General features: G+C 42.6%; 1 protein-coding gene across 2 annotated transcripts; it reads right to left on the bottom strand.

The window, feature by feature from the left end:
* Positions 1-350: 350 nt before the first annotated feature.
* Positions 351-27,868, bottom strand: GPNMB (glycoprotein nmb). 2 transcript variants are annotated; one of them, XM_029930049.1, is made up of 11 exons: positions 27,851-27,868; positions 17,769-17,924; positions 16,789-16,932; positions 14,321-14,482; positions 11,753-11,911; positions 11,123-11,434; positions 7,199-7,297; positions 6,374-6,476; positions 4,867-5,081; positions 1,563-1,656; positions 351-1,102 (listed from the first exon to the last, which is right to left on the bottom strand). In XM_029930049.1, the coding sequence occupies exons 2-11, from the start codon at positions 17,881-17,883 to the stop codon at positions 949-951; spliced, it is 1,557 nt and encodes a 518-aa protein (XP_029785909.1). In that variant the 5' UTR covers positions 17,884-17,924; positions 27,851-27,868; the 3' UTR covers positions 351-948. The 2 variants fall into 2 exon arrangements, with proteins under 2 accessions (XP_029785909.1, XP_029785900.1); XM_029930040.1 differs by lacking the exon at positions 27,851-27,868 and adding an exon at positions 25,201-25,399.

The following is a 27,868-nucleotide window of genomic DNA, read 5'->3' as shown; positions in this document are numbered from 1 at the left end:
GTGAACCTAGCAACATGCCTGATACACAGAGAGTGCTAAATAAATCTCCATGAAATAAATGGGTGAATACCCAGTTTTTTTTAACTTTTTAAAAAATGTTTATTTATTTTTGAGACAGAAACAGAGCATGAGTGAGGGTGAGGCAGATAGAGAAAGAGAGAGACACAGACTCCGAAGCAGGCTCCAGGCTCTGAGCTGTCAGCACAGAGCCTGACGTGGGGCTTGAACTCACAAACTGCAAGATCATGACCTGAGCCGAAGTTAGACGCTTAACCATTTGAGCCACCCAGGTGTCCCTTGGGTGAATACCATTCCTTTACACATCTTGGCAGGGCAGGTTGTCACAAAAATATTCACACCTATTTATTAGATTAAGTATATACACATTTTTTAGTATAAGACGCATGTTTGGCTGGTTGCTGTTCTGTTGGGAGCTCATGCGTGTTCACTGAAGTAGAATTCAGTTAGGTTGGAAACATGATCTCAAGGACAGGAATACAGGGGTGTAATGCATTTGGTTATAAGGATATCTGCCAAGTGTCCAGCCTCTCCTTCCGTGAACGTGGCGGGACTCTAACGAATAGTACCTTCTGCCCCCTACTCTTCAGACAGAGTGTGTCTATCCCACTAATCACCGAACACGTTATAACTGAAACACAAATCATAGTGAAAACAAGCACTGCCAACTGGTTTTATCAGTTCTATAACATGGCTGAGGTTGTGCACAGTGTAATTCTTCTCCACTTCTCTAAAATGTCATTTAGCCCATAAAAAAACAAAACAAAACAAGAAAACAAAACAGAACAACCAAACCCTTGGCCCTCCCTAAGCCACAATATATATTTTAATAATAATCTTCAGGAAAAAAAGTGAACAGTTATCAACTCTGGCACAGCTCACTGAAGTGGCGCTGTGAGTAAGCTATTGGTCAGAAATGAAGCTGAAGATTTAAAGAATTCCCGGTTGGTGAGTGAGCAGTGGGTCTTTTTCCTGGTTTCCCGGGCGGAACACGGCCTTTGCACGGTTGAGGAAAACACTGAGGCCTCTGCCTTTGACTTCGATCCCAGTACTGTTTTCTATCAGCTTGTATCCCTTGTGTTTTCTGAAAACAACATGTTAGACGGATTAAAAAGGGGCCTCCAGCTGGGATGTGTTATTTTCTACAGTCTTACATGCCAAGTGTAAAAGGGTTAATTCGGTTAATTCCATTTAACCGAATCCACAGCTTTTTAAAACACTGATGTCTTATGAAAGTATAGTTATTTTCCCTTCTTCATGCAAGAAATATGACTGCCTACTATAATTTGCGATTATATGTTAAACATTAAGCTGATGCAATTTTGTAGTTACTCATGTCTGGTAGCATTTTGAGGATTAAAAATAAACCGCAGCAAAATTAATAACCTAGTTTGGTATTCATCATTCAATGGAAGCTTTTCCTCCCTACACAGAATGTCTAAAAGCAAAAAAAAAAAAAGGAAAAATGGACTGTTTATGTAGAAACATGCAGACGTTTTGACAATCTACTACAGTGATTTAAAGTGTTAAAAGCAGCAACTTACTTGTACACGAAAAGGGTGATCACAGTGACTAATATGGCCAAGCAGCCGACAGAGACCAGGGCACCATCTGCCATTCTTAAAGGGGAAGCTGGGTCTTAAAACACAAGCAAGACAGTTTTAGTGACATCTTCCACCTAAAGGACACACTACTCGAAATGCAATTACATAAATGAGGAAAGTTGCCATCAGAAGATGTATGGCTCCCTCTGGGCTTTCAGTAATCTTTTCCGTTAAATAATACATATTCTTTGGGTCAGCGCACCTTCCATTTAGAGAATGAGTTAGCATGTCTGGAACACCGTGTTAAGGGCTCCAAAGAGGGATGGCATGTCCTAGAGCCACCTGCTCAGGTCTCGGCTGACCCTGCACACCCGTGCGGTGACGGGCTTCCTGCCCCTCCTGCCCCTCCTCCTGCCTCCCGTCCCCTCACCTCCCTCCCAGGCAGTTCTACACGTCCTGGGCGGCGCCTCCCTGCCCGTGCTCTTTCAAGTCCCCACGCCGTCTGCCAGGACTGCCCTTCCCCTTGGCTCCTCTCACGTGTTCACCCCTCAGGGTGCCTTCCAGACACGCACGAGGGCACCGGGTGTCACTCCTCTGCCTCCATCACATTGTGTTGCAGTTACTGCTTTACCCATGTTCTCTCCCACTCGACTACAGGAGCCACAAAACGGGTTGTGTGTTCTCTGTATTCCTGGAAACCGGCAGATTGACTAGTCTCTTTACTGCCACCAAAGCATAACCGGGGTTTATCTGCTTTCCCTCAGCTCCTCGGCCACCACTGCAGTCAGTCCTAGCCACCGGCCTTCTCCCCAAGAGGACCTCTTGTCCACCTGCCTCCACTTTTACCTTCGAGGGACCCTTGCTTCACTCAGCAGTCAGAATGATCTTTAAAAGCATCAATCACATCATACTTCAAACCCGCTGGTGGCTCCCCTCACACATGAATAAGACCCAAGTCCTACCACTGGTCTGCAATGATCCAAATGGGCTGCTCACTCCTGAAATTCAGGTCTCAGTTCAGAGGAGGCCCTTCACCAAACAGAAGCTGCTGGGTGAGCGGGGCTTTCCCTGACCTCCAACCTAGAGAGCAACCTCGACCCTTCTCTCTCCCATGCTTGCCACTCTCTATGCCCTGGCCTGGTGTTATTTTCATCACAGCATCTTTTCTTTTTTAATGTTTATTTATTTTTGAGGGGGGGGGCGAGAGACAGGGGAACAGCGGATCAGACGCAGGCTCTGTGCTGGCAGCAGAGAGCCCGATGTCGGCCTTGATCTCATCAACTGTGAGATCATAACCTGCGCTGAAGTCAGACACTTAACCAACTGAGCCACACAGGTGCTCCTCTTCGCCATGTCATCTTATTTGTTGTCTCTTTCTGCCCACAAAAGCGGGAACCTTCCTCACTTGGTTCCCCCACTGTCTGGAACTGTGGATCTCATGCCTAGATCTCTATTGGACACAAAGTAGATGCTCAATGAATCTTTGTTGAAAGACTCGCGGGTGCTTCCTAAATGTTCATGAGATCAATGAATAAAAGTCATTGCTGCTCAAAGTCTCTGGGTTTGCCTTTGAACAAGGATCTATTTCTGAAATTCCAACTTTGAAATCCAAGCCACCAAGTTACAATCCCCACTGGATTAAAGGCTCTCTTTCTGAGCTTCCTCTGTTTGGATTTGGAAAATAGCTCAGGTCACCTAAAGTTATCACTCACTGCAAGGAGAATTAAAGGAAAGCAAACATCTAAACATCTAATCCAGATAAGAGAACAGTGGTTTGCCAGCACTGAGGAAGCGTCAGAGAATTATGACCCTAAAAGGCTGTTCTAAAAAAAAAAAACCCGAGGCAGCACAAGAGGAGTAACCGCAGCAGCTCCTGGAGGGGACAGCTCTGAGGACTGGGGCTCACTCGGGTCCGGGTCCGGGGGCTCCAGCGTGCCTCCTCCTTCCCTGCCCTCCCCCGTCTCCACCCCGGGGCCCAGTGCATCCTGTCCTGAGGGAAGCAGGGTACCTCCGTATCCTTGTTTTGTTTTCAAATCCATACCTTAGATCTCACCAACCGTAAGCCCTCATACAAATAATTACATGTATGATTACTTAAGCTTTCCTTTCAAGGAGGTTAAAGCTGCCTTTTATATGGCTAATGAGCAAATATATGTTTCAGTATATTTTACCTTATGAGATAAGCTCCAAATCCAAAGGAGTTGGGTTTTTTTTTTTTTTTTTTTGTCTTTTTTTGTTTTTGTTTGTGTGACAGAGGGAGCGCACATGTGAATTTCGGGGAAGGGCAGGAGGAGAGAGAGAGAATCTCGAGCAGGCTCCATGATGCGGGGCTCAATCCCACAACCCTCGGATATGATCTGAGCCAAAATCAAGAGTTAGATGCTCAACCAACTGAACCAGCCCGGCGGCCCCCAGAGGACTTCTTTGTGAGTGAGTCATTAGAGTGTGCCTGGCAAGACTCAAATTAAGGAGCAAAATAAGTGTTGGGATGTGAGCCCAATTTCATCTCTCTTTTCCATTCCACCACGAAGCATTTCTTCTAAGACGTGAAGCAGTATCTTATAAGAAAGTTGATTACAAGTAAAATTCAGGTGAGCTCACCAGGTAGAGTTCTAATTTGGTGGCTGGGGGAAATTAGAAGCCACCAGTAAATGAACTTTCTCAATGAAGTCCTTTAGTCCATTCTGATAGCATTTCAGCCCTCCGGGCAGTAGGGGGCAGAGAGGAGGTGTGCAGGTGCGCAGACGTGGGCTGGGGAGATGGGTTTGTCCCGTCTCGCTGGAATGCTTGTGAGGATTTGGGAAGGGAAAGGGGACGGATGGCAAGTTAAAAGGGAGCCAGGAGTCCACTTGGTTTCTTGTTTCTCTTCTTGGCTTCATGTCTTTGCCAAGGTGGATTCTAATGTAAACATGACACTTATCTCCCCTTTGTATAGTTTAGTTGGAGGCCATCGTTATTTTTTGGTGTTGGGCTTTATACTTTTCCCTTGAAACATAAGTCTCTTCAAGCACGCAGTGATCATATCCCATTATTACCAGTCCATGATCACAGTTGGTTTTTTCATCAAAAGACTTTCCTTTGGTCAGAATTTCATTGGGTCTCTCTCTCTCTCTCTCTCTATCCCTCCCTAAATAGATTTGCTGTTGGATTTGAATGCCAGTTCTGAAATCCACATTAATGATAGTTCAATGATTTCTGCACTGGATATCAAACGTTGACAACGAAGCCTTGAATGGCTTTGGTCTAAGACAACACACTGAACCTGCAACATGAAATGTCCGCACAACCATAAAATGAAACTTACCTCTCACAGGGACAGAGACGTGGGTGCTCGCGAGGGCCAGACTGGTATCGTCCCCCAGAGTGAGGTTCACACAGTATGTCCCAGGCCCGGTGAAGGCTCTTCTCACGGTCAGCAGGCACCCACCGGCCATGGCCACGTCCACAGGCTCGCACACTGAGCTGTGGGTGCGCTGGCAGGTAGGGTCGGAAACTATGGTACAGACTTCTGTGGGGGTGCTGCGGGTGCAAATGGCACCAAGGGAGAGATGGAGTATCAGCTTGGAAGGGACAATCGCAACCGTGACACATCCATAAAACTGAATTCCACTTTATTCTTTTACTCTTGCGTACAATATAAGAATATGAAACCATCTGATGTCAAATTGTCACATATAATTTACTCTTAAAAAGCCTGGATGTGAGCTACCGCTTCCCCTATAGCCTCAGAAAGAGGTGGCCCTGGGGGTGGAAGAGGAAGAAATTGTGACCCCGCCCCCGCCAAGGCAAGGGGCTATTGGAAATTGGATGAAGCCCAAGTCATTCCTCCACCCCAGGCTCCCTAGAATGCCTACAAATACAGACGGCTTAGGTGTTCGGCAAATCTATCACTAAATGCCAGAGCGGGCCCTGCCCGGGTCCCTGGAGAGGGATAGCAGTGACAGCAGTAGCAGCTGTTTAAGCAGTATTTACTATGTGCAAGGCACAGAGCTGTAGATGTGTGACACGGTCTTGCCTATTCCTCTCAATGACCTGTTAAGGAAAGTAAGATTAGCCTCGTGCAGCACGTGAGAAATCAGCTCGGGAAGGGGAGAGACTGGCCGCGGGTCACACAGCCGAGGTGGATCTGGGACTGGAATAAAGGAGGCTTGCCCACCATGGGAGGCAAAGTGGCCGTGCATTACTGTCTTAGCCACGGTGGCATCTGTGAGCGGACCTCCCGGACACAGAGCCCAAGCTCAGACGCTGGGGCTGGTGAGGCGTGCGTGGCATGGAGCGCAAGCTCTCTTCTCACCTGGCTTCTTTCCTCCATTAGGCTTTTCTTAATTTTCTGCCATCCTCATCCCTCTCCTCCCTGAAGCTTCTTATCTATCCCTCTTGATCAGTTACCGCTAGGATGCGGCCGTTCCACACTGACTTCCCACCACTCACAGGGGCTGCAGGGAACGGAGAGCTGTGTTTGGGGCCAGACCCCAGCCTGTGAACCAGGCTCTGCAGGTACCCACCATCTGTGGGGTAAGTTCTATAACCACCGTGTGCCTCAGTGGGTCCATCTATAAAATGAGGACCCTCAGAATTCAGTTAGGATTCAGCATGAAAACAGATATAAAATGTTAAGAACACAGTAAGTGTTCAATCTTTCATTATTACTCATTTTCGTCAACACTTAAAGGTAATGAATATTGTTCAACTCTAGCAAAACAAGTGTGTGCTCCAGAGCCCCTCACAGGGCCCCTCCCGGTCACGGCTGAATCTAAATCAGCCTGGAAGGGGAGCTGTGCTGACCGCCCCGCTGGCCAGCAGGTACTCACGCTCCTCGGCAGGTCACGACGAAATCCATCAGTGGGCTGGCGGGCTGGGGCGCGGGCATCAGAACACCTCTCATCTGGATGATGGTAACCTCTAGAACTCCCTCTAATAAGACAGCCCCCACAGAAAAACACATCAAAATACAGCAGAAACCAAAGCAAACTGTTACTTAATAAACGAGCGAGCCTTCTCGCCGCACCAGACTCACACCAGACCTAGGAATCTGCCCCACAGCTTGACTGAACTAACTGTTCTTCGTGGCCACCCAGCTCTTCATTTCTGGAGGCCCTGGATGTGTTAAAAGGCGGCACTCCTTCTGGGCAAAAACTTCAGAAAAAGTTACCTTCTGGGAAGATGCAGGCCTCAGGCTCAGGCTGAGGCCAGCTGCTCTGAGGCCCGGGTGCACAGCTTGGGCTTTGGCCCCCACCTGCCATCTCTGTAGGGTACCTGTGGGCAGTGCTCACAGTGCACAGCCATCTCTGGTGGCCCTTTCTTACTCTAGAGAAGTTTGGCTTCATGAAATCAGCTAGAGGAACAAAGTGGATGTTTGGGAAATTGCTACCGGCCTTCCTTCAAGGCGCCTTCATTCAGATTTCTGGAATGCACAGTGTGGGGATCAGGCTTATTAGCAGGTGGCCTTATGCTGGGCTCATTTCCTCCAGGATGTCTAAGGAAGGCCAGGGATGCATGTGGGAATTTAGACACCAGTGGAGTCTTTGCCTGTGCACATGTGACGTCACCTTGAACAAGAGCAGGTGCCCCTGCCCCCACCTCTCCAGGAGGGTGGCCCGAGGGAGATTCTAACACCTTCCCCCCACTACTCTTACCTACAATTGTGACGGTGGCTTTAAAGTAACCGTATCTGTGAATCTGGCACATTTCATCAGGAGTCTCCCTCAGCTCCAGGGGGTTGTCACTAGCTGATGCTGGAGAGGTGGAGTAAGATTTTAGATTAGCTGCTGAGAATGTAAAGGATGTACGTAATTCATAATAACCCAAAATCCGAACAGGTGCGTGATAATCAAAAATCAAAACATCTACCTGACCTTTAGAAAAACATCAACAGTTCCATACTACTAAATCACTGCAGAAATTTGAACTACGTTATGATTCATATAGATGTGAGAGCTATGAGGCATGATAATGATTAAATTATGGTAGTAAACACAATCCTCTATCTTCTTGAAACATGGGAATCAAATGAAAGGTAGAAGCCATATTAAAATGTGTGACACCACAATCCTGCTGAAACCAAGCAGGCTGTACTCGATAACATCGTATTTTAATTTGTGAGGCAGGTCAGCTTCCAGGTCTCTTGGTTTGGGCTGTTTGAGACCATGGGCACCTCATCTAACCTGTCCTTGCTTCAATTTGCTCATCTATAAAATAGGAGTAGCATCTCTTGACCCACTCAGGTAGAACTATGCCCGCCATGTAGGAAGTCCTTAATAAATATGTTTCCTTGTCCCAAGATGTATCTCTGTACGTCTATTTAGGGGTAGATGTAGATATGCTGTGACATATATAGATACATAATTTCAGATGGGAAGTTTGGTGCATAAGAGATTAAGAAGCAAGCAACAAGGAGAAAGAGAGTTCTTTTTCTGTTTGGGTGTTTCATAGCTCTAAAGTTTATATTCTAAGAGTCTCATAGCTCTTGATGGGCTGAGGTGTGGGGAAGGCAAGGAATGGATACCAGTTATTTTGAAAATAGCTTGTGGAGGGGCACCTGGGTGGCTCAGTCAGTTGAGTGTCTCTTGATTTCAGCTCACATCATGATTTCAGTCGTGAGACGGAGCCCTGCATTGGTCTCTGTGCTGTGTGGGGAGCCTGCTGGGGATTCTCTCTCCCTCCCTCTCTGTCCCATCCTCCACTTGTGCTCTCTCTCTCTCTCAAAATAAACAAACATTAAAAAAAGGAAAATAACTTATTTATGATTAAGGCAAAGAAATTAACGCTCTATCAGTTACAATTTTAAAAGCAGTGTTGGTATTCCTTTAATAAAATTAAAAGACTGGAAGGAAAAGAGGATATTGAAAATTTCAGAAGACATGAAAGTGAACCTAGGGCGGGAAGGGCATCAAAACTTCGGCCGAGCTGCGCTCTACCATAGTGACGTGTAGGTAGGAAGCTGGTTGGGAGATTTCTCGGGGGCTCCTCTGAGCTTGTAGTGGGAGGCTGGGGGTGCCCTGTGGCTCTCCTTTGTCCGGAGGGCCTCCTCTGAGTGCTTCTCAGAGCTGTCTGGAAGCAGGTGCTGCATGGCACGTGCTTTGGAAAAGAGATGCAGCAGGAGATTTTTTGTGCTGTGTATTAAAGATGGCTAGACCCCTTAATAGGCAGAAATTATCAAGTTAGAACATGGAATCATGACCTTGCCTTTTAAAATAAAACTTTTAAAAAAAAATGACAAAGTGACAAAAGTTAAGGGTTCTACCTTTGGTAGAATGCTTATAAAAACACATGTGGAGTTTTGTAGACATATCTATAAGGTCAAGTCCATAGCCGTGTGTTTGTAAAGTCAAGGTATAATTAAAGGAGCAATTAGATAAAGCCAGGCAGCTTCCCTTCACTATAAGATGTAACTAACTCATAAGGTTACTACCGTTACTATCTTATATCTGATTATCTAACCTATGGAAATAATAACAAAAATTTGAAATATCCTTCATTGACTTAAAATATATTTGTATTTATGCTATATGGCATAAATACATTCTAAGAAAAACTAGCTTAATAAAAATGCAATTTAAAATAGACTAATGTTGGGGCGCCTGGGTGGCTCAGTCGGTTAGGCCTCCGACTTCGGCTCAGGTCAGATCTCACGTTCATGGGTTCGAGGCCCGCGTCGGGCTCTGTGCTGACAGCTAGCTCAGAGCCTGGAGCCTGCTTCCAGTTCTGTGTCTCCTTCTCTCTCTGACCCTCCCCCTCTCATGCTCTGTCTCTCTCTGTATCAAAAATAAATAAAACATTTTTAAAAAAGCGGGAAAAAAATAAAATAGACTAATGCTAAATAAACTAACATTAAATCCTTTACCATTTAGGAATTTCTGGAAAGTTCTAGAATTACAGGCATCTACACTTTATTTTCAATTTTACACCTGGCCTACTTATTTATGAAGAAGATCATCAATAATTATAGAAAAAGAAATTCTTAGAGAAATACCAGAATGAAGCTATATCATTAGAGTTGTTAAGGACAGTTATATTTGTAACTAGAACTGGGATTAACCTAATCAACTGTCAATAAGGCAATGGTTAAATAAACTATACATGTATATACTCTATGTTACTTATATACTAAATTTATACATACAATGAAATACTATGTAGCCATTGAATAACGTGAGTTACATTTATATGAACTGATAAGGGAACAATGTTTATGGTGTTTGGTAAGTGAAGAATAGTAAATTACAGAACCATATATATAGCATGAGATCATTTACCTAAAAATCAAAACAACAACATCTATGCATATCTATAGAGTATGTTTGTGAAGCATAGAGATAGATCTGGAAAGAAATGCTCTTAACTATTAACAAGGTTTAACTCTTGGGAGGAGAATGTGAATAGGGACCCTCACTTTTATTCTAGATTTCTCTATTGCTTGAATTTTTATTAAGGAACATGCATTTTGTAATTTAAAACGTTTCAGGGATACCTGGGTGGCTCAGTCGGTTAAGCATCTGACCTCAACTCTCAGTTCGTGGATTTGGGCCCTGCGTCAGGCTTTGTGCTGACAGCTAGATCAGAGCATGGAACCCGTCTTCAGATTCTGTGTCTCCCTCTCTCTCTGACCCTTCCCTGCTCATGCTGTCTCTCACTATCTTTCAAAAATAAATAAAAAAACATTAAAAAATTTTTTTGAAGTTTCAAAAAAGAGTGAATCAAAATCAGTAATAACTTACAGTGTCTTGATTTAGCTAGGCCAGACTTAACAAGATCTTATTTTATTAATAACACACTCTTATAACGCTTATTATTTGGTTAAAAAAATAATTGTAAGACCTCTGAACGGGGTGATGGGAGTATTTCCTCTGGGCTTGGTGATGGCGCCCTCTTGTGACCAGTGAGGGGATGTCAGTCTACTTTCCAAAGTAGACTCTTTGAATGTCCTTAGATACTATCAGTAGAGTGTGGGATTTAATTAATTATGCCTTATATCCAGAACAATTTTAATGTCTGGAGTCTTTCCAGCTTGCTCACTGTGAAATACTCTCAAGGTACATTCTTTCTTGGGTCATTTGGAAACTACTATCAAGCATGGCTGTGTTTTCATGGGACACTAGGTGGATGTGGGCGGGTCAGGGAGAAGACTGGAAGTAGGGATGGCCTGAATGTTTATAAGGGCCAACGTGTCTTTTCTAGCTAGAAAAAGTGGGAGAGTACCAGAAATGAGATGGGCCAGAGAGAAAAAGCATCTCCACACATAACGAGGACCAGTACAAATTAGGAAGGTCAACGAGCTGCGCATAAGTCATTACAAAATGACTTTAAACATACTCATTTGTCTTCTCTAGTCTAACAGCTTAAAATGGTGACAAAGTAGCTAAAGAATAACAGGTACAGAATGGAATCACTGCAGAGTCTCTACACAATCCTTTAACCTAGGGATCTAATTATGTAACCTATGTTCTTGTGTGTGTGTGTGTGTGTGTGTGTGTGTGTGTGTGTGTGTTAGCTGTTAAGGTAAGGACACCCACCTGCCCCCGACTGCCGCCCCCGTCAAAGATCACCTGGAAAACACTTACGTAAAAAAGAGGTGGGTTTTGGAGGTTTGGGTGAAGGTGAAGGACAGGGTCCAGGCACCGTAGCTTGCACAGTGAGGTTAAGGTTGAAGGTCCCATTAAGCACATACGTGTGATTCAGAGTTGGATTGTTGGAAACAAAAAGACCAGTATTATCTCCGAAGTTCCACTTGTAGTAAATGGCCGACTCATTGAGGAAGTGACTGGGGTCATGAATCAGGACAGTGAACATAATGGGGAGGTCCCTGAGGAAGGTTTCATCAGATAAATTTCGATCATTCTTCTGGTACATAGTCACAAACACAGGAATGTGATCTAAAAAATATACCCAAAAGTAGAAAGAACACATGATTGCTTGATTCTAAGTGGATGACTTCAATAATGCTTTCAGGTTAAAAAATTAAAATTAGGGATAATTCAGCATAATTTTCTCTTTTCCTATGCAAGTTCTCTAGAGTGTTCTCAAGTTATTCTGGAATCATAGACAGGGTACAATATAATTTAATATATAAGCCTGGAAGGAACGTAAATGAATCACAACCTAACCCAGAACACTTGGCTCCAACTCTTAACCCACTAGTCACTAGAACAAAGTGCTTCACCACCAGTTAATTTAGAGCTCACACTACTCACCTGTTACCACATACACATCTTTCACTTTCGCAATAGGAACGTATGACCGTCGGTGTCTTCTATAAACAGCTACTTCCATGAGCTGAGGGCCAAGTGGCACATTGGCTGTGTTCATAGAAACTCTTGCTGAACTCCGTCCTAATTTCTGGAAATACTGACCTTTGGGAGGATAGAAATTCTTAGTTATTGGCCACATTACATGATCATTTTAGGAAGTTGTTTCTTAATGACTAGTGACTGCCACATAGAGTTCTGGAAAAGGAAAATCAGGATGGGGTTGTGGTCCTGGGTGCTTCAGAAAGGAAGATGGTGATTATTTCATGTCAAACCTTACACAGCAAGCCCAGAGTTAAGTAAATATAATTGTACGTAGTTGGTTACAATGAAAAGAGCTGTTTAGTGGGATACTACAGTTAGTCCTTAGTTCGCAAATAAAACATTTTTATAAGTGATCAGGCACTTGAAATACATACGTTTGCCATAGAAAAGTGTCCAAGGGAGCTAAAAAAAATCCAAAAATCTACCTTATTGTTGTAACAATATTACTATTTCATCTCTATCACTGAGCAGCTTTTTTTTTTTAAGGGGACTAGAATCCTCCACTTCCTAATAGTATTTATATATATATAAATGCAGTCAGTAAGTAATTTAAAAAGTAGGGTGTGATAGATATTAAAAAATAATGCAGTGGTTCTGGTTCTATAAATACATTCCTAGGACATTTCTGACTCATTGTTTCTTTCTCCAGCCCTCACGTAAATCTAACTACCACTGGCTAGCTAGTGAGGGTAATTCCTCTCCTTCAGGGCACAGGGAGGTTTTTCTAACCCCACTGAGGCAACCAGCATAGATGTGTGATTGGAGCAGCTGGAATGGTAAGATGGACGCTTGTGGGTATGTGTAAGGACCATGTTTATTACGTGGTCAAAGGTATCAGAAAAATACACCAATCTTCTTAGGGAGATGTGATATGGGGTCCTCTTTACCTTGAGCAGGGGCAGTTCTGTTGGAGGTTGTAGGGGAAAGAGGTGTCTCTCTGGGGGTTAGTTATATGTAAGGAAAATATTAGCCTGGGCATTGAGAGACCACAGAGGCAATTGGTAGTTGAAGGAAATTATCAGTTAACGCAGAGATGTTGGAATATGGAAATTCAAAAGTCTTGTTAGAAAAACAGCAATTTCTGGGCTGGAAGCTGATTTTTAAATTTTTAAAAAATGTTTTTATTTATTTTTGAGAGACAAAGAGAGACAGCACAAGCAGGGGAGGGTCAGAGAGAGAGAGAGGGAGACACAGAATCTGAAGCAGGCTCCAGGCTCTGAGCTACCTGTCAGCACAGAGACCGACGTGGGGCTGGAACCCACGAACCGCGAGATCATGACCTGAGTCGAAGCCGGACACTTAACCGACTGAGCCACCCAGGCGCCCCGAAAGCTGGTATTTAATAAAGACATCCTAACCAGCTAAATTAATGGATGTTAACTGGGCTACAAAGATATTGGAGTGTTAGTGAGCACACATGACTCCATGCAAACAGTAAGGTCAAAGAAATGATGGCGTGTGGCGAGTTGACTGCCAGGGCCGTGAAACAAGTCAGCCTTCAATCCTGATTTAACCAGATGGGCATAATATTTGATCTATATTTTGTACTTCGTTAAACTGACATACACTGTTAATATTTGTTTTGATTTAGAAATGAGTTAATTGGACAAAGAAACTTTCTCTACAAAACATTTAGAAATTTGGGGCCTGGACGATTGTAGCAGTTTTTATACATTCAGAGCGAGGTGGAACCTGGTGACATTTTTAACTAAGAACTTATCAGCTTTGCTAATTATAACCTAAATTTGCACTTCTTAAAAATAATCACTTCACCAATAATAAAACAAAAATGGTGACCATGTGTGCTGAAAAAAAAAGGTAGACTATGTCAAAGAAGAATAGTTAGATTATGTTATTTCTACACGATGGAATATTATGCAGTTATTAAAATAATGTACGTAAAGAATTTTAATAGTAGAGTCAAATGCTTATGATATTCAACAAAAATGTGTACACATTATAATGTTAAGAAATACTAGCAAAAACACCCACCTCACCATTGTTTTAACAGTGATAACATCTGGTGTTCATTATATACTTTTCATTTGTACTTTTCTGCATTTTCCAAGTTTCCTATAAAGAGTGTAAGTTTCCTTCTTAAAAATTCTTTTGACAAAAAAAAATTAATGAAAAAATCAAATGCCCATCTGTGTGCCATTCAAATAAATACTAATATTTTTCTCATATTACTGTGTTAGAAAAAAATTGAGTAGTTTTATTTTAAAAAAGAAAACTGAATCCATTTTTTTTTCCATCTTTAAACTCTTTAGGGTCCCAAAGATTTGCTCAGGCTAAATAAGATTTTATTTTTGTCCCTTATCCTCCACTCCAGCTGGGGAAAGTTAACAGAATAATTGTTGTGAAACTCTTAGTGTTAGAATTCTTGGTTATGGAATGAGAAAAGAGAAAAAGGCAAACTTTTAAGGGAAGGTAAAGAAGCAGACAAGAGGGTTTTGTAAAAAGTCCAACCAAGTGTGTGAAAGACGTAGACAAAATTCCATCTCTTCCATCCAGGGTGGTGAGGGAAAGGCCTTCCGTCAGGGAACACGTGGTAGCCTGGGCCGCTGCCGCTTCCCCAGTCGACCTCCTCCGTCCAGTTGTAAACATATGGGTCAGGAGATGGACCAGTATCTAAACAGAGGAAGACAAGCCAGGCTTGTGATGTGGGCTCAGAAAGCTCGATGCTCATCACGGAATTAAACATCTTTTCCTCTTTCTCATAAATAGAAACATGTTGGACAACCAAAACTCTCATATTCAGAATTCATCTGGTGGTGCATATTTATGACCAAATAGGTTATATTTCAGTAAAAGTTTCATCTAAAGCAATTATTTAGAAAGGTTCAATCTAGAGATGTTACAATATATTTATTTTTAATATTAGATCTCTGAATCACAACTGTATTCAAACCAAACTGAAGGATGCTTTATCTTTTTATGTTGATACTTCTTTCTGTAGCTTTTTTTTTTCCCTTTCCTGAGTCATTTGGCATCAAATGACTCTCTAGTGTTAAAGATTTTGGTACACTTCTCCTATAAATACGGACATTCTCCTACATAACCTGTGTCATTACCACTCCTACTAAAGTCCAATCAAGGGTCACATGCTACATTTGGCTATTTTGTCCCTTCAAATGATCAGAAAAAAACAAGTAAATATGGTAAGAAGTTACAATTGTTGAGTCTAAGTAGAAGGAATTTGTATACTCAGTGTATCTGATTTCAACTTTTTTGTACATATGATATTTCTTTTTTTTTCTTTTTAAAAGTAAGCTCTATACCCAATGTGGGGCTCAAACTAATGACCCCAAGATCAAGACTGCGTGCTCTACTGATTAAACCAGCCAGGTGTCCCAACATATTTGTTTTTTTTTTATGTCACTGATATTTTTGAAGAATCTTTTTAATTGTCAATTTATTATTTTCTTAATTTCTTAAATTTTCCCAAATAGCTAGTGAGAGTCCCTTCACGCTGGCCCCTGTGTCCTTGTGATATGTCCCCATCAGTCCTTGAACATTTCCTCACTTCTGGGTGGGGTCACCTGGCACTTTCCCTGCCCTACACCTGGAATTGATATTTTCTTCAAAGATCCCTAGTTCCTTAAAATTTTTTTTAACATTTTTTTCATTTTTTTTGAGAGAGAGACAGAGCACAGTGGAATTGGAAGAAAGAAAGGAAGATACAGAATCTGAAGCAGGCTCCAGGCTCTGAACTGTCAGCACAGAGCCTGACGTGGGGCTTGAACTCACGAACCATGGGATTCTGACCTGAGCCAAAGTCGGATGCTTAACCGATTGAGCCACCCAGGTGCCCCATCCCCTAGTTTCTTTTAGTGGTAATGGAAATTATACAAAATTTTTCATAAGTCACAGGGACTCCTTTATATAAAAATGTCCAGAAAGCTAGATTGTCATTTGAAATATTCATAAAAATCAGTTTTAGAAAAGAAAAAAATTATTACAAAATATTAAGCATGCAACAGTTAAAAAATATCAAATCCTTTTTGTACAGAATCTAATGTACAATTCCTAATAGGAAGATGATAAATTAATAAGGAATGAACACATTGACAACCTATTAGAAGTTGTAAGTAATACAATCAGATCATAGGGGTGCCTGGGCGGCTCAGTCAGTTAAGTGTCCAACTCTTGGTTTTGGCTTAGGTCATGATTCCAGGTTTGTAGGATCGAGCCCCACATCCAGCTCCATGCTGTCAGCACACAGCCTGCTTGGAATTCTCTCTCTCCTCCTTCTGCTCCTCCTTCCACCCTTGAAGTCACACAAGCTCTCTCAAAATAAAGAAACATAAAAAAATCAGATCATAAGTGCATTTAACAGTCTTGTCAATGATCAAAGAATCTCAGTAGTTCAGAGTTTTTGAGAACGTGCAGTTCTCAAGATAGTTTCCTTGATGTGTTTGTGTTCATTTGTGCTCTTTAATGTGTACAAAGAGCTTACCTCTTTAAGAGCAAAGCAAAATCAAAATATACACATTTGAGCATTTGCGCTAGCCACACGTTTGCATAAGCGATACTTGTGAGCAGAAATTCATCTCAAGAGTAAACGTCTGTCAAAGTGGCTATTCTTTGAGTAGCCAAAAGAAATCCAAATAATTGAACCCAAATCTGAGAATTGACAAGGTATTCTCTGGCTAATCAACTGGACACTAAGAGAAGGCTAAGTGTGGCAATAGAACTTTTGAAGAAGGTTCTAAGCAGCAGAAAGCCATCAGTTCGCTCAAGTGGGTTTGGCTAATGTTGATGTAGAAACTGGGTGGAGTAACAAGCCCCCCCATCATCCAATTTGAGGAGGGGGTGTCACGAGATAATAGCATCTTGCGTGCACAGAAGTACCTGTGAGCCTTTCGGTTCACGAGAAGGGTCTCCAGTAGTTAGGAGAACTAGCCTGCTCCTGTGGAATGGATAACATTCCTTACCATTTCTGCAGTTCTTCTCATAAACTATGTTGCCATTGACATCTTCCATTTGGCATCTGGGAAATGCCAGGTTTACCACAAATGTTAGAGTGGAGCCCACAAGGGCTGGTGAATCACTGGTCAGAATGGCCTGCACATGGCCTCCTAGGATATAAAGAAGTGCAGCTTAATGATCAAGCATCTTTTGCCTTTCACTGATAAACAAAGAAGTGTTAAATCCACTAATAAGGACCAGAGCATCTTTATGCCTTTTTAAAATATTTGTCCTTTTTTTTTTTTAATAATAAGGTCCACACTCAGTATGGGACTTGAACTTGGTGACCTGGAGATCAAGAGTCCTGTGTTCTACCGACTGAGCCAGCCAGGAGCCCTCCCATCTTTATGCCTCTTTACGATAAATTATTTTCTGGATTCCTAACTTTTGCTTTCAGAGTACAACATTCTAGAAGACAAAAAAATTTAAAAAAGAAGTCAAACTAATTAAAGAATTATCTAAGCATAGAAAGAACATTTACTTAAAGTTAAAAAAAACCTGTTTGGTTGAAGAAACAAGTTTTAAAGGTTTGTACTTTTTAGACTCAAAACCAATGACTGAAGGACTCATTCTTTCATGCAAATGGCAAGATACTCACTTTCTGATAAACCACACATCTGAGCTGGTCAAAACCACTTTGGACTCTCAGATCTTCTGAAGAGGACCATTCCCATATTAGGTAAACAGAGTTGAGGCAAAACCTGCTTGCTCTCCCAAATCTTCCAAGAACTACAAACTTATCAATATCTGAGGTGACTGACTTTGTGTGTGACTTAAAAGGGGTAGTGTTGAGATCAGGGAAGATTGCTAAATCCAGGTGCTGCTCACTGAGTAGAGCACATTGGTTCTCAGAAGCAACACCAGCCATGTGATCTCCAAGTCTACAATCTACAAGAGTGACTTAGGTCAGAAAGGATAGTTGTTTGCCTTGAGTCTTCTGACTTACCTTTCCAGGAGTTTTTCCACCTCGAGTCTCCCCTTTTCCACACTGGATACAGTTTTTCATTCCATTCATTTTCATCTGAAGACCAACCATTGAGTTGGCTATACTCCCTCCTCATATAGCCAGAAGTCGTTTCATTGCCCAGCACATCATGAAATCCTATATCAATATTTGAAAAACAAATTATTTTGTCTGTTTCATTCTTTACTTAGTACTTACCTAAATAAAAATAAAGCAACTTTTCACTTCATAAGCTTGGAAAGTCAGACTTGATATTTCCAATATGTCAAACAAATAGAAGTTTATTACATTTAAAAAAAATATATATTTTTGATAGAGGGGAGAAAGAGAGTGTGTGAGCAGGGGAGGAGCAAAGAGAGAGGGGGACAGAAGGTCTGAGGTGGTCTCTGAGCTGACAGCAGAGAGCCCAACGTGGGGCTCAATCTCATGAACCAAGAGATCATGATCTGAGCCAAAGCTGGACGCTTAACCAACTAAGCCATCCAGGTGCCCCTGTGTTTTTTTTTTAAATGTCTACTGGAAATAGCTTAAATAAAACTATTCAGATCCTCTTTCTGCACTTTAAATGAGAAAAATTTGAAGGAAAAAATTACACAAAGTCATTATTTCTTAGCCATTATTTGGTTTCTCAATACATATTCTCTGAATATTTGGATTTGATACAATATAATTAGAAAAACACTGCTACCAATGATAAATGTGCTCTTGGCTAAAAGAATGCCAGGCTGAGGAATGCCTCCAGGTTTCCAAGAGATGCAAATCAGTACTGGAGAGTGTACTGTTAAACAATCTAATTTATTATTTTTTTTATAGCCCAGTGTATGGTCTGACTTGGTGAATGCTCCTTCCATATATATTGTGTAATCTATGGTAGTTGTTTTTTTTAAACATTGTTTATGTTAAGAGCTAGGTGATAATGCTTTTTTTTTTTTACAGTTAAAAAAAAAACTTTATTTGACAGAGAGAGGAGAGCACACACAAATGGGGAAGGGACAGAGAGAGACACACAGAATGTGAAACAGGCTCCAGGCCTGAGCATTCAGTGCACAGCCCGATGTGGGGCTTGAACCCACCCACCATGGGATCATGACCTGAGCTGAAGTCGAATACTTAACCAACTGAGCCATCCAGGCAACCCGATAATGCTTTTTGAGATTTCTATGTTTCTACTGATTTTCTGTCCACTTGTTATTTCAATTACTGAGAGAGGATTGTTAAAATCATCAACTATATGGGATTTGCCAATTCCTTCAGTTCTATCACTTTTCCTTATTTATTATTTTTAAGAGAGAGAGGAAAAGAATGAGCAGAGGAAGAGGGAGAGGAGAATCTTAAGCAGGCTAGATGTCTAGCACAGAGCCTGATGCAGGGCTTGATCTCATCACCTGAGCCAAAATCAACAGTCAGATGCTCAACTGACTGAGCCATCCAATTCCCCCCTACTTAATGTATTTTGAAGCTTGGTTTACAAGTGTGGAGTCTTTTTAATGAATTTATCCTCTTACCGGTAGGAATTGCCCTTTATGTCTGGTAATAATATTCCTTCTGAAGAAGTCTTTGATAGTAATGCTTAGTGGTTACATCTTTTTCCATTCTTTTACTTTTAATAAAAATTTTAAAAGTGTATTTATTTATGAGAAAGAGCAAGCAAGGGAGGAGTAGAGAGAGAGAGAGAGGAAGAGAGAGAGAGAATCCCAAGCAGGCTCCACAGAGTCAGTGCAGAGCCCAATGCAGGGCTCAAACTCAGAACCATGGGATCATGACCTGAGCTGAAGTTGGATACTTAATCGACTGAGCCACCCAGGAGCCCCCTACCCTTTTATTTTAACTGATTTTTATTTTTATATTTGAAGTGGTTTTCTTATAGACAGCATATTGGGGTTTTTTTTTTTTAATCTTCAGAGTGCTTAGGTAATTTTACATTTAATGCTATTGATATTGTGGGATTTAAATCTACCATCTTGTTATTTTTCTGTTTGTTCCATCTGTTCTTTGTTCCTTTTTTTTTTTTTTAAATGGGGTTAGTTTTAGAGTTTATTTTATCTCCTCTTCTGGCTTATTTGCTATATCTTTTTGTATGGTTGCTCCAGGGTTTATAAAATTCTAATTCTTTGGAAATTCTTTCTCATCTTGAGTTGGTCATCTTTTCCCTTGCCTGACAATTCCAGTGCTCACATGGCCTCTCCTTTCTTTGAGGACTGTAGCAGGTTGGTTGGTTGCCTGCCTAGCAGCCATTCCAGCCGGCACCCCTGCTCTGTTCCACCCTTGCTACAGGGCTTCTTTCTAACAGTTCAAGATTTCAAAGGCTGACTTTCCTAGCTTTCTTTATGGTAAGGGCAGGAGCAGATGATTAGAAGCTGGCCAATCAGAGCTGAGAGGAAGTCGTCTGAGGGCTTCTGGGAAAGGTTTTCCTCCTTCATTAAAAAAAAAAAATGACTAAGAAGAACCACCTCCGTTTTTGTCACATCAGAAGTGATCTGGGAGATGGTAACATAATGATATGATGCCCCAGAGCTGTGACAGCCATACTTAGCCATAAGGGCACAGGTGTGAAGAAGCAAGCCAATACACTGAATGTCAGAATGGCAGGATGAAAAGAGAGTTCTTGATGCTGTTAAGCTCTTCATCTAGCTTTGCCTGCCCCTGGACTGGTTGAGGTAACAAGTGTCCTGCTCAGTCCCTTTGAGTCTCCCAGTATTCATAACCAGAAGCTTAATGGTCTATAACCCACAGCCAGCCCCTAATCATCCACTGTCTTAAACTGTCTTCTCATCAACTCACATGGTCTTGTGTCATCTGGACCAGAAATCCTGTCTTCCCTTAAATACTGGAAGAGAACTTCCAGAAGGTGTGGTATTTGGTATGTGCTAAGAGAAGCCATGTTGAAAGGATACCACTAATCTCTGTCCTCTATTTTTCCTTTTTGGAGGTGGAGGGAACAGCCTGTTGTTTACTTCTCATAAGGAAGGAGGATGGAAGGGGAAAGAATATTGAAATGAATACTAAACAATCTGGAGACCCCACGATGGGTGAATGTGATAAACCTCGGTTTCTAGTCTTGATTTTGTTACTAAACAGGCTGTGTGACCTCAGGCCATGTCTTCTCAGGGCCTCCAAATCAGACAGAAAACAGGACAAAAACCAAATGTCTTGTGATTCTGTGGGATTGTTTTTATTTGGAAATGGGAACTAAGTGAAGGCAGGTTTATCAGTCAGGGTTTATAACTGAATATTCTTTCTAATTGAGTCATGGAATGGTATACTATTCAATGTGGAAAGAACTAACATTAGTTCAAATCACTTCATTTTATGAGATGAAGAAATTCAGCCTAGAGAAGTGACAGGACTCACTCAGGGTCACCTTTCATAGAGTGGAAAAGAAGATTCACACCTTTTGATTCCCAGGACCTATTTTTCCCACTGTTCCAAAGAGTCTTCCTCTTCCTCAGAGAAAGTCAGTGTTTCCGGAAACATAATCAAAATACGGGTTTCTCCTCTGATTTTAAATGTCGGCAGTCAAGGAAAAATACAAACTTAAAAGAGTGACAGAATAGATACACAGGTCCATGGAACAGAATGAAGAATGTAAAAATAGATAAACTCAAATATGCCTTACGGGTGTTTGACAGAGATGCAAAAACCACCCAATGGATTTTTGAAAGATAGCCTTTTCAACGAATGGTGCTCTGAAAAAGTGAAAAGCATAGGAGAAATTTTCAGTCTCTAGACTAGGCAAGAATTCTTTGACTTGCCATTAAAAACAGGATCCAAAAAAGAAAAAGTAGTCCTCATTGAAATGAAAAACTTTTGCTTTGTAAAATAACATGTGAAGAAAATGAAAAGGCAAATTGCAAAGTAGGAGAGAATATTTGCAAACCACATTTCCAATAAAGGACTGATATCTAGAATATATAAAGAATTCTCAAAACTCAACATTAAAAAACAATCTGATTTAAAAATTGATAAAAGACCTGAACAAACATTACACTGAAGAGAATGTACAGACGGCAAAAGAAACACATGAAACCATGTCCAGTATCATCCACCAGTAGGGAAATGTGCATTAAAAACACAATGGGAGATCACGACACACCCAGCAGAATGACTAAAATAAAAATAGTGATGTCTCGAACGTAGACGACGATGTGAAGGCAGCACATCACTCATACGTTGCTGGTGGGAACATAAAATGGTACAGCCACTCTGGAGAACAGTTTGGCAGTTTCTTGTAAAACTAAACATGCAATTAACATGCAACCAAGCAGTTGTACTCTTGGGCTTTTGTCTCAAAGAAATGGAAACATATCGTCACACAAAAACCTGGACATGAATGTTCATAGCAGCTTTCCTCATAGTGGATCAAATATGGAACAATCCAGATGTCCCACAATGGGTGAATGCTTAAACTGTGGCATATCCTATACTGTGGAATACTACCCGGTGATTAAAAAAAAAAAAAAAAGAACCATTGATGTGATAAAGAAGAACTATTGATACATGCAACAGCTTCAGTAAATTATGTTGAGTAAGAAAAGTCAAAGCCTTCAAATTACATACTGTAATGATTCCCTTTATATAACATCCCTGAAGTAACAAAATTATAAAAACGGAGAATGGATTAACAGTTGCCAGGGCAGGAGGTGGGGTAGGAAAGGGACGTAGCTTTAAAAGGGTATGAGGGCCCCTTGTGGTGATGGAACAGTTTGGTATTTTGACTGTATCAGTTTCAATACCCTGCCTGTGATACTGTATAATCATCATGCAAGATGACACCATTCGGAGAAATGGGGACAAGGGTACATGGGACTCTCTTTGCCTTATTTCTTAAAACTGAATCTACAATGACCTCACAAAGTGGACTTAAAAATAAGACACACTCAACAGTAAGCAGGGTTTAAAAGAAAAAAAAAAGGTGGGGGGAGGGGAGGGCTAGAAGTGAAGGGAAATGGATCCCACCTGACACCTCTGTGGCTTTTCTCTCTCATTTCTAGAATCTCTGCTCTACCAGCGGACAGGTGGTGGCCAGGTTGGCTGTTAACATCTTTATTGTTACCTACTCTTGCCTCCTTTTAACCAGAGCTATGATTGGAAAGGGGCAAGGAATTCCATGGTGTTTGATACAATGGTAAATTCTACCCATCCTTATTTTTTTCTGGACAGCATATTTAGTCTAGTGCAAGGTGAAGACAGAAAGGATGGGTTTTGTTACACTTTGCCTAGTAAGTTGGGACTCCTCTCAAACCCACAGCCAGTATTTAAGGCCAGGCCAATCCGTTTCTCCGAGCAGAATTAGTACTGGTGGAAAGAAGGCTAGAATTAGGCACAGGGTCTCCACTGACTGTGAACTTCTCTGTCCCTTCATCTCCTACAACTGTAGACTCTACGGAATTCTGTCCTGGGAGCTATACTGAGGTAATACCATTGCCACCTTGTAGGACTCCTACTCCAAGCACCTTCTGTTAGCTAAGAACCCCATTATCAGTTTTGCAAATGAGAAAATGAAAGCTCAACGCTGCTAAGTCACTTGTGGCCCAGTCCCACAGCTGGTAGGGAACCCAAGTCGGTCCAGCTGCAGGAAGGAGAGTGAGTGGTTGGCTTGGGCTTTCTTCCTCTTAATTGCTGTATAGCCTGGGGCAAGTTACTTGCCCTCTCTGTGGCCAGGTTCCTTGTCTAGGAAAGGCGATCATGAACAGAGCCAGCCTCCCAGCCCTGGCACCCTGAGAAATCCTTTCATCTGGACTCACTCATCAAAGACACGGTGTCCCTTCCCCAACCCAGTTACCAGAGATTGGGGGCCGGGGTCGGGGTGGCAGGGGTGTTCCAGCGACTGGCCCGGCCCAAGCCTGAGGACTCAGCCACTAGGAGAATGTGCTGTGCCTCAGGCTGCTCTGTTCCTGTCCCCCGTCCTCACCCCAGGGGGTCCTGCAGCCCCAGCAGCTCCTTCTCACACCTCTCCCCTTTGGGAGCCTCTCCAGCCTTGGGGAAACTGCATTCCAGGGGTACCAGCAGTTCCCTCTCTTCCTCTCTCGACTCAGCATTCCTGCTGGGATCCCACCCTGCAACCTAATTAAAAGACTTTTCCTTCTCACAAGGAGGAAGAGAATTGAAAAGAGGGTTTGCATGGGTGCCTAGCCCGTGCATCCGGGATACTGCTAGAGCACAAGTGGGCTCAGCAGATGCAAAGCAAGACCTTGACTCTTGGTCCTTGAACCTGTTGAATAGGGGGAGGGCCATCTGCTCCCCAGAGGTGGTTATGGGGAGTACATGAGCGTTGTCAGTGCAGCACTCACAGAGCGGCTACACACGGTCAGGAGGTAGACACTGGCCCCTTCTCTATGCCTACCATCCTCCCCCCACCCCGCCATGGAATTGTCTGGCACAATCAGGACCCCTGGACTTTTAAAGTGTTCTTTTTTTAATGTTTATTTATTTTTGAGAGGGAGCGTGCGTGCAATTGGGGGAGGGGCAGAGAGAGAGAGAGAGAAAGAGAGAGAGAGAGAGAGAGAGAGGGAGGGAGGGAATCCGAAGCAGGCTCCAGGCTCTGAGCTGTCAGCACAGAGCCATCCAGGCACCTAAGGACCCCTGGGCTTTTCATCAGTGAATGTTCCTATTCTGTTGCAGTGAGATGGGGTGGACCTTCTGAGTGATGTGTAATTCACTTCCCTCTCCCACTGCACCTATCTGCAGGAGCAAGGGGGTAGGCGACCACTGCCACCCATCCCCTGGACAGACAAGCAGGGCTGCCCACAAGCACAGGGGACCGAAGCTTTGACTTTGCATTCCAATTACAAGAGGAGCTTTTTTAAGCAAGGAGGCTCCAAGCTCACCTCCAAAGATTCTGCTCTCATTGATCTGGGCCTCAGCATTGTTAGAAAATCCCCAACCTCTAACGTGGGACTAGAATGGAGACCCAGGGCTTCGGCTCTTCTCTTAGTAACCGGACTCAAACAGCAGCAAGCTCCGACAGGTCTGTGGAAAAAATCTCAACAGGACTAGCAGCAGCTTCTGGGCTGGGATGATTAGCCAGCCTGTCGCTCTATGGCACTGGATAGAAACTAGACCAAGTGTAGTGGGTGCCATTGCTTTGTTCTCAGGGCAGGGACTGTTCCCCTCACACTCCAACCTCCCTGGGTGTAGCCAGAGAGAAGGTGGCAAGTGCAATGAGGAAAAAGCTCCTTAAGTGAGGGGCTGCTTGGCCCTTTCCAAGAGTCAGAAGCAAAGACCGGAGCTGGAGACCTTTGGCTGTAGTTTCAGCATTCCCAAATGTTTCCCTTCAGAAGACATGAAGGAGCACGAAAGCTTCCTGAGGAACTTCAGGAAGTCACCTTCTGGGTTAAATGACAATACTTCAGACAACCCATCCCTTTCGTGGATAGACAAAGAATGGGTTAAACACAGAAACTCAATTACTCACGTTTGGCGGCATCAAGAGGTAAGCTTGCAGCCAGAAGCAGAAATCCCAGCAAACAAGAGAGACATTCCATGCTGAATTCTCACAGACCCGGGCAATCAAGGTTTTTTGGTTGTTATTTATTATTATTTTCTAACTCCCCTGGCTCCACCTGCTAAAAGCAACAGTGCTCTTCTGGCCTCCGCTGTGCCCCACTCCTTATTTTAATTAAATACAGGGCGCCTCAGGGCAGATCATGTGATGGTATTAAGCAGTCTTGCCTGATCTGGTCTCTGGAGTTCAAGCTCTTACAACTCATGTGCTTCTGACTCACTCACTCTTAGTATCTATTCTCTCTTTTCAGATGTGCACCATTTCAATGTTTTGATTCCACATTTCTAGTTAAAGGGACTTCCTTTCCTTTGGACACTGCTTTACTATCCTTCATCAAACAAAATTTCAATCTCCAATCTCCTTAGCAACTTGCTGTGGTTCCTTTACGGAGTCATTCACCCAGCTCCTGTGGCCGTGTCACAGTTGGGCTTCTTTTGCTCTACTTGAGATGCCCAGCTCTGCCCGGTGCTAACCAGTGCTCGAACGTTCCTTTCCCCCAAGAGGAGACCCAACTGAGGGAGTTAGCTCTTCAATCATTTGAAATTGGGATGACATATATGGATAATAGCATTTGTTTGCCAGAAGGTGCTTGGAATAGCTGCACAGGGCCTCCAGTTGCTGAGAAATATACTTAAAAGCCCATTTTAAGAGATCTGTGCAATTCCATATAGCTTTTGGAAGAACCTGCATCATTTCTAGTAACTGCTCTCAAAGTATTCACATGTCAGACCATCCAAGGCCAACTGCATAAAACATACTGTGTATTTCACATTCCAGAGAGCAGGCATTGAGCACAAAAACACGCTGGCCTGGAACCTGAGTTTTATATAATCAAATCATGTTTGGTATAGAATGTGCAGAAAATGTGGCAACTTGAACACCTGACTACATGTGATCTTTGTCTAAGTCACATCCGCATGACCATCTTCAGTACATATGAAAGTCCTAGTGGGGGTGAGGTAAAATTTGGGGTGCTAGTTTATGATTCAGTTGTGCTAACAAGGAATAGAAACCGAAGCCCACCAAGCAGGTGTGGCCAGCCCTCTACCCTAAGGCCACAACTCAGCTCTTTAAAATTCCTTTTGCAGACTTGGAAGCCAAGAAAAAAAACATCCCGGGAAACATATTCATGATTAAAACAAAGCTGTTTTCAAACAGGGATGAATCAATGAACAGTGGAAGTATTTATTTTATGTAATATGAATCATCTATATAGTTCTGTTTGTTTTTTTCCAACCAACGTTTACAACTTTTGTAATTAAAAAAGGCCTTTCAGTTTAAGGAAAACTTACTGTTGACATTTAAATATTATTGCCTTTTGTTACTGACGATTCTAGCTTTTACGTTTGGCCACATTAGCTACATCTGTTGCTAACTAACTTGGAAGTATCAAACTCTTCTGCAACAAAACCTTAACAGGGAGACAGACACAGTTTTCCTTTAGGTCTTCTCTCCCTCTTGCTCCTTCCAGGGCAGACAGCAATGACTAGGGCAATAGGCGAAACCGACTGCAGCTGGAAGGAGGTGAAGGAGCAACCAGAAATTAGTGGTTCATTCCAAAGCACTACAAATTGCATGGATCATCTGTGCCTTGATTGCCAACAGCTGACAGCATATCAAGTCGTTTACTTCTGAGGTTTTGTATACAGGGTGAATGTGGGTAAGAAATATGCAAGTGTTTTTTTATTTAAAATTTTTATGTTTATTTTTGAGAGAGAGAGAGAGCGAGGGAGGAGCATAGAGAGAGGGAGACAGAGGATCTGAAGCAGGCTCCGAGCTAACAGCAGCAAGTCCCATGAGGAGCTTGAACTCACGAACTTTGAGATCATGAGCCAAAGTTGGATGTTCAACCAACTGAGACACCTAGGTGCTGCTCAAGTGTTTTGTAATAAAATCATATTGTGAATCAAGTTTAGTTCATTGTAAGAAGGGAACCATCTCAGTTACTTGGTATCAACAATATGATTATTCTGTTTGGAAACCATGCTGAGAAAATAGTCAGCTTTGGAGAATGTACTAAAACCTCTAAGGGTCCTGGTTCCTGGGGCCCCTCGTGTGGGCCACAGTCCTAACCTGAGGAGCAGCCCCCAAGGGGTGACGACTCCAGCAGCCACCTGAAGGGGGATGTGGGCAGCAAGCAGCAGGCTTCAGGGAGTTAACTTTTAATTTTAGAAATTTCTAACTTCAGGCGCTCCTAGGTGGCTCAGTCGGTTGAGCGTCGACTCTTGATTCTGGCTCAGCTCATTATCTTGCTTAGGTCAGGACCTTCCTGAGATGGAGCCCCACATCAGGCTCTGTGCCGTCAGTGGAGCCAGCTGCATGGGATTCTCCTCCCCGCCTTCTCTCTTCTCAGCCCCTCCCCCACTCGCACTCGTGCTTTCTTTTGCTCTCACAGTAAATAAACTTAAAAAAATCTCAATTCAAACTGGTGGTTTTGAGTAAGATAATAAAAATTAAGGTCTTTTCCTCCCCAACTCTTATAAACTTTTGTTTATAAATTGTCACTGTAAAGAACTGCAGAAACTTAGAAGCTTAAAACAACGCGAATCTGTTACCTTACCTTTCAGAAATCAGACTT

Source organism: Suricata suricatta, chromosome 2 (genome assembly GCF_006229205.1).
Source record: "Suricata suricatta isolate VVHF042 chromosome 2, meerkat_22Aug2017_6uvM2_HiC, whole genome shotgun sequence".
Classification (NCBI taxonomy): Eukaryota; Metazoa; Chordata; class Mammalia; order Carnivora; family Herpestidae; genus Suricata; species Suricata suricatta.
The sequence above is the reverse complement of the archived record's forward strand: the minus strand, read 5'-3'. Positions and strand labels throughout refer to the sequence as shown.

Bases quoted from the DNA above. Each gene is read 5' to 3' on its own strand.
- GPNMB (XM_029930040.1), bottom strand. From the start codon at position 25,270: ATGGAATGTCTCTCTTGTTTGCTGGGATTTCTGCTTCTGGCTGCAAGC. The intron at 14,483-16,788 runs GTAAGGAATGTT...TCCTCTGTTTAG, and splicing joins TGAGAAGAACTGCAGAAATG to ATACTGGTCCATCTCCTGAC. The intron at 11,435-11,752 runs GTGAGTAGTGTG...TATATTTTTTAG, and splicing joins AGATGTGTATGTGGTAACAG to ATCACATTCCTGTGTTTGTG.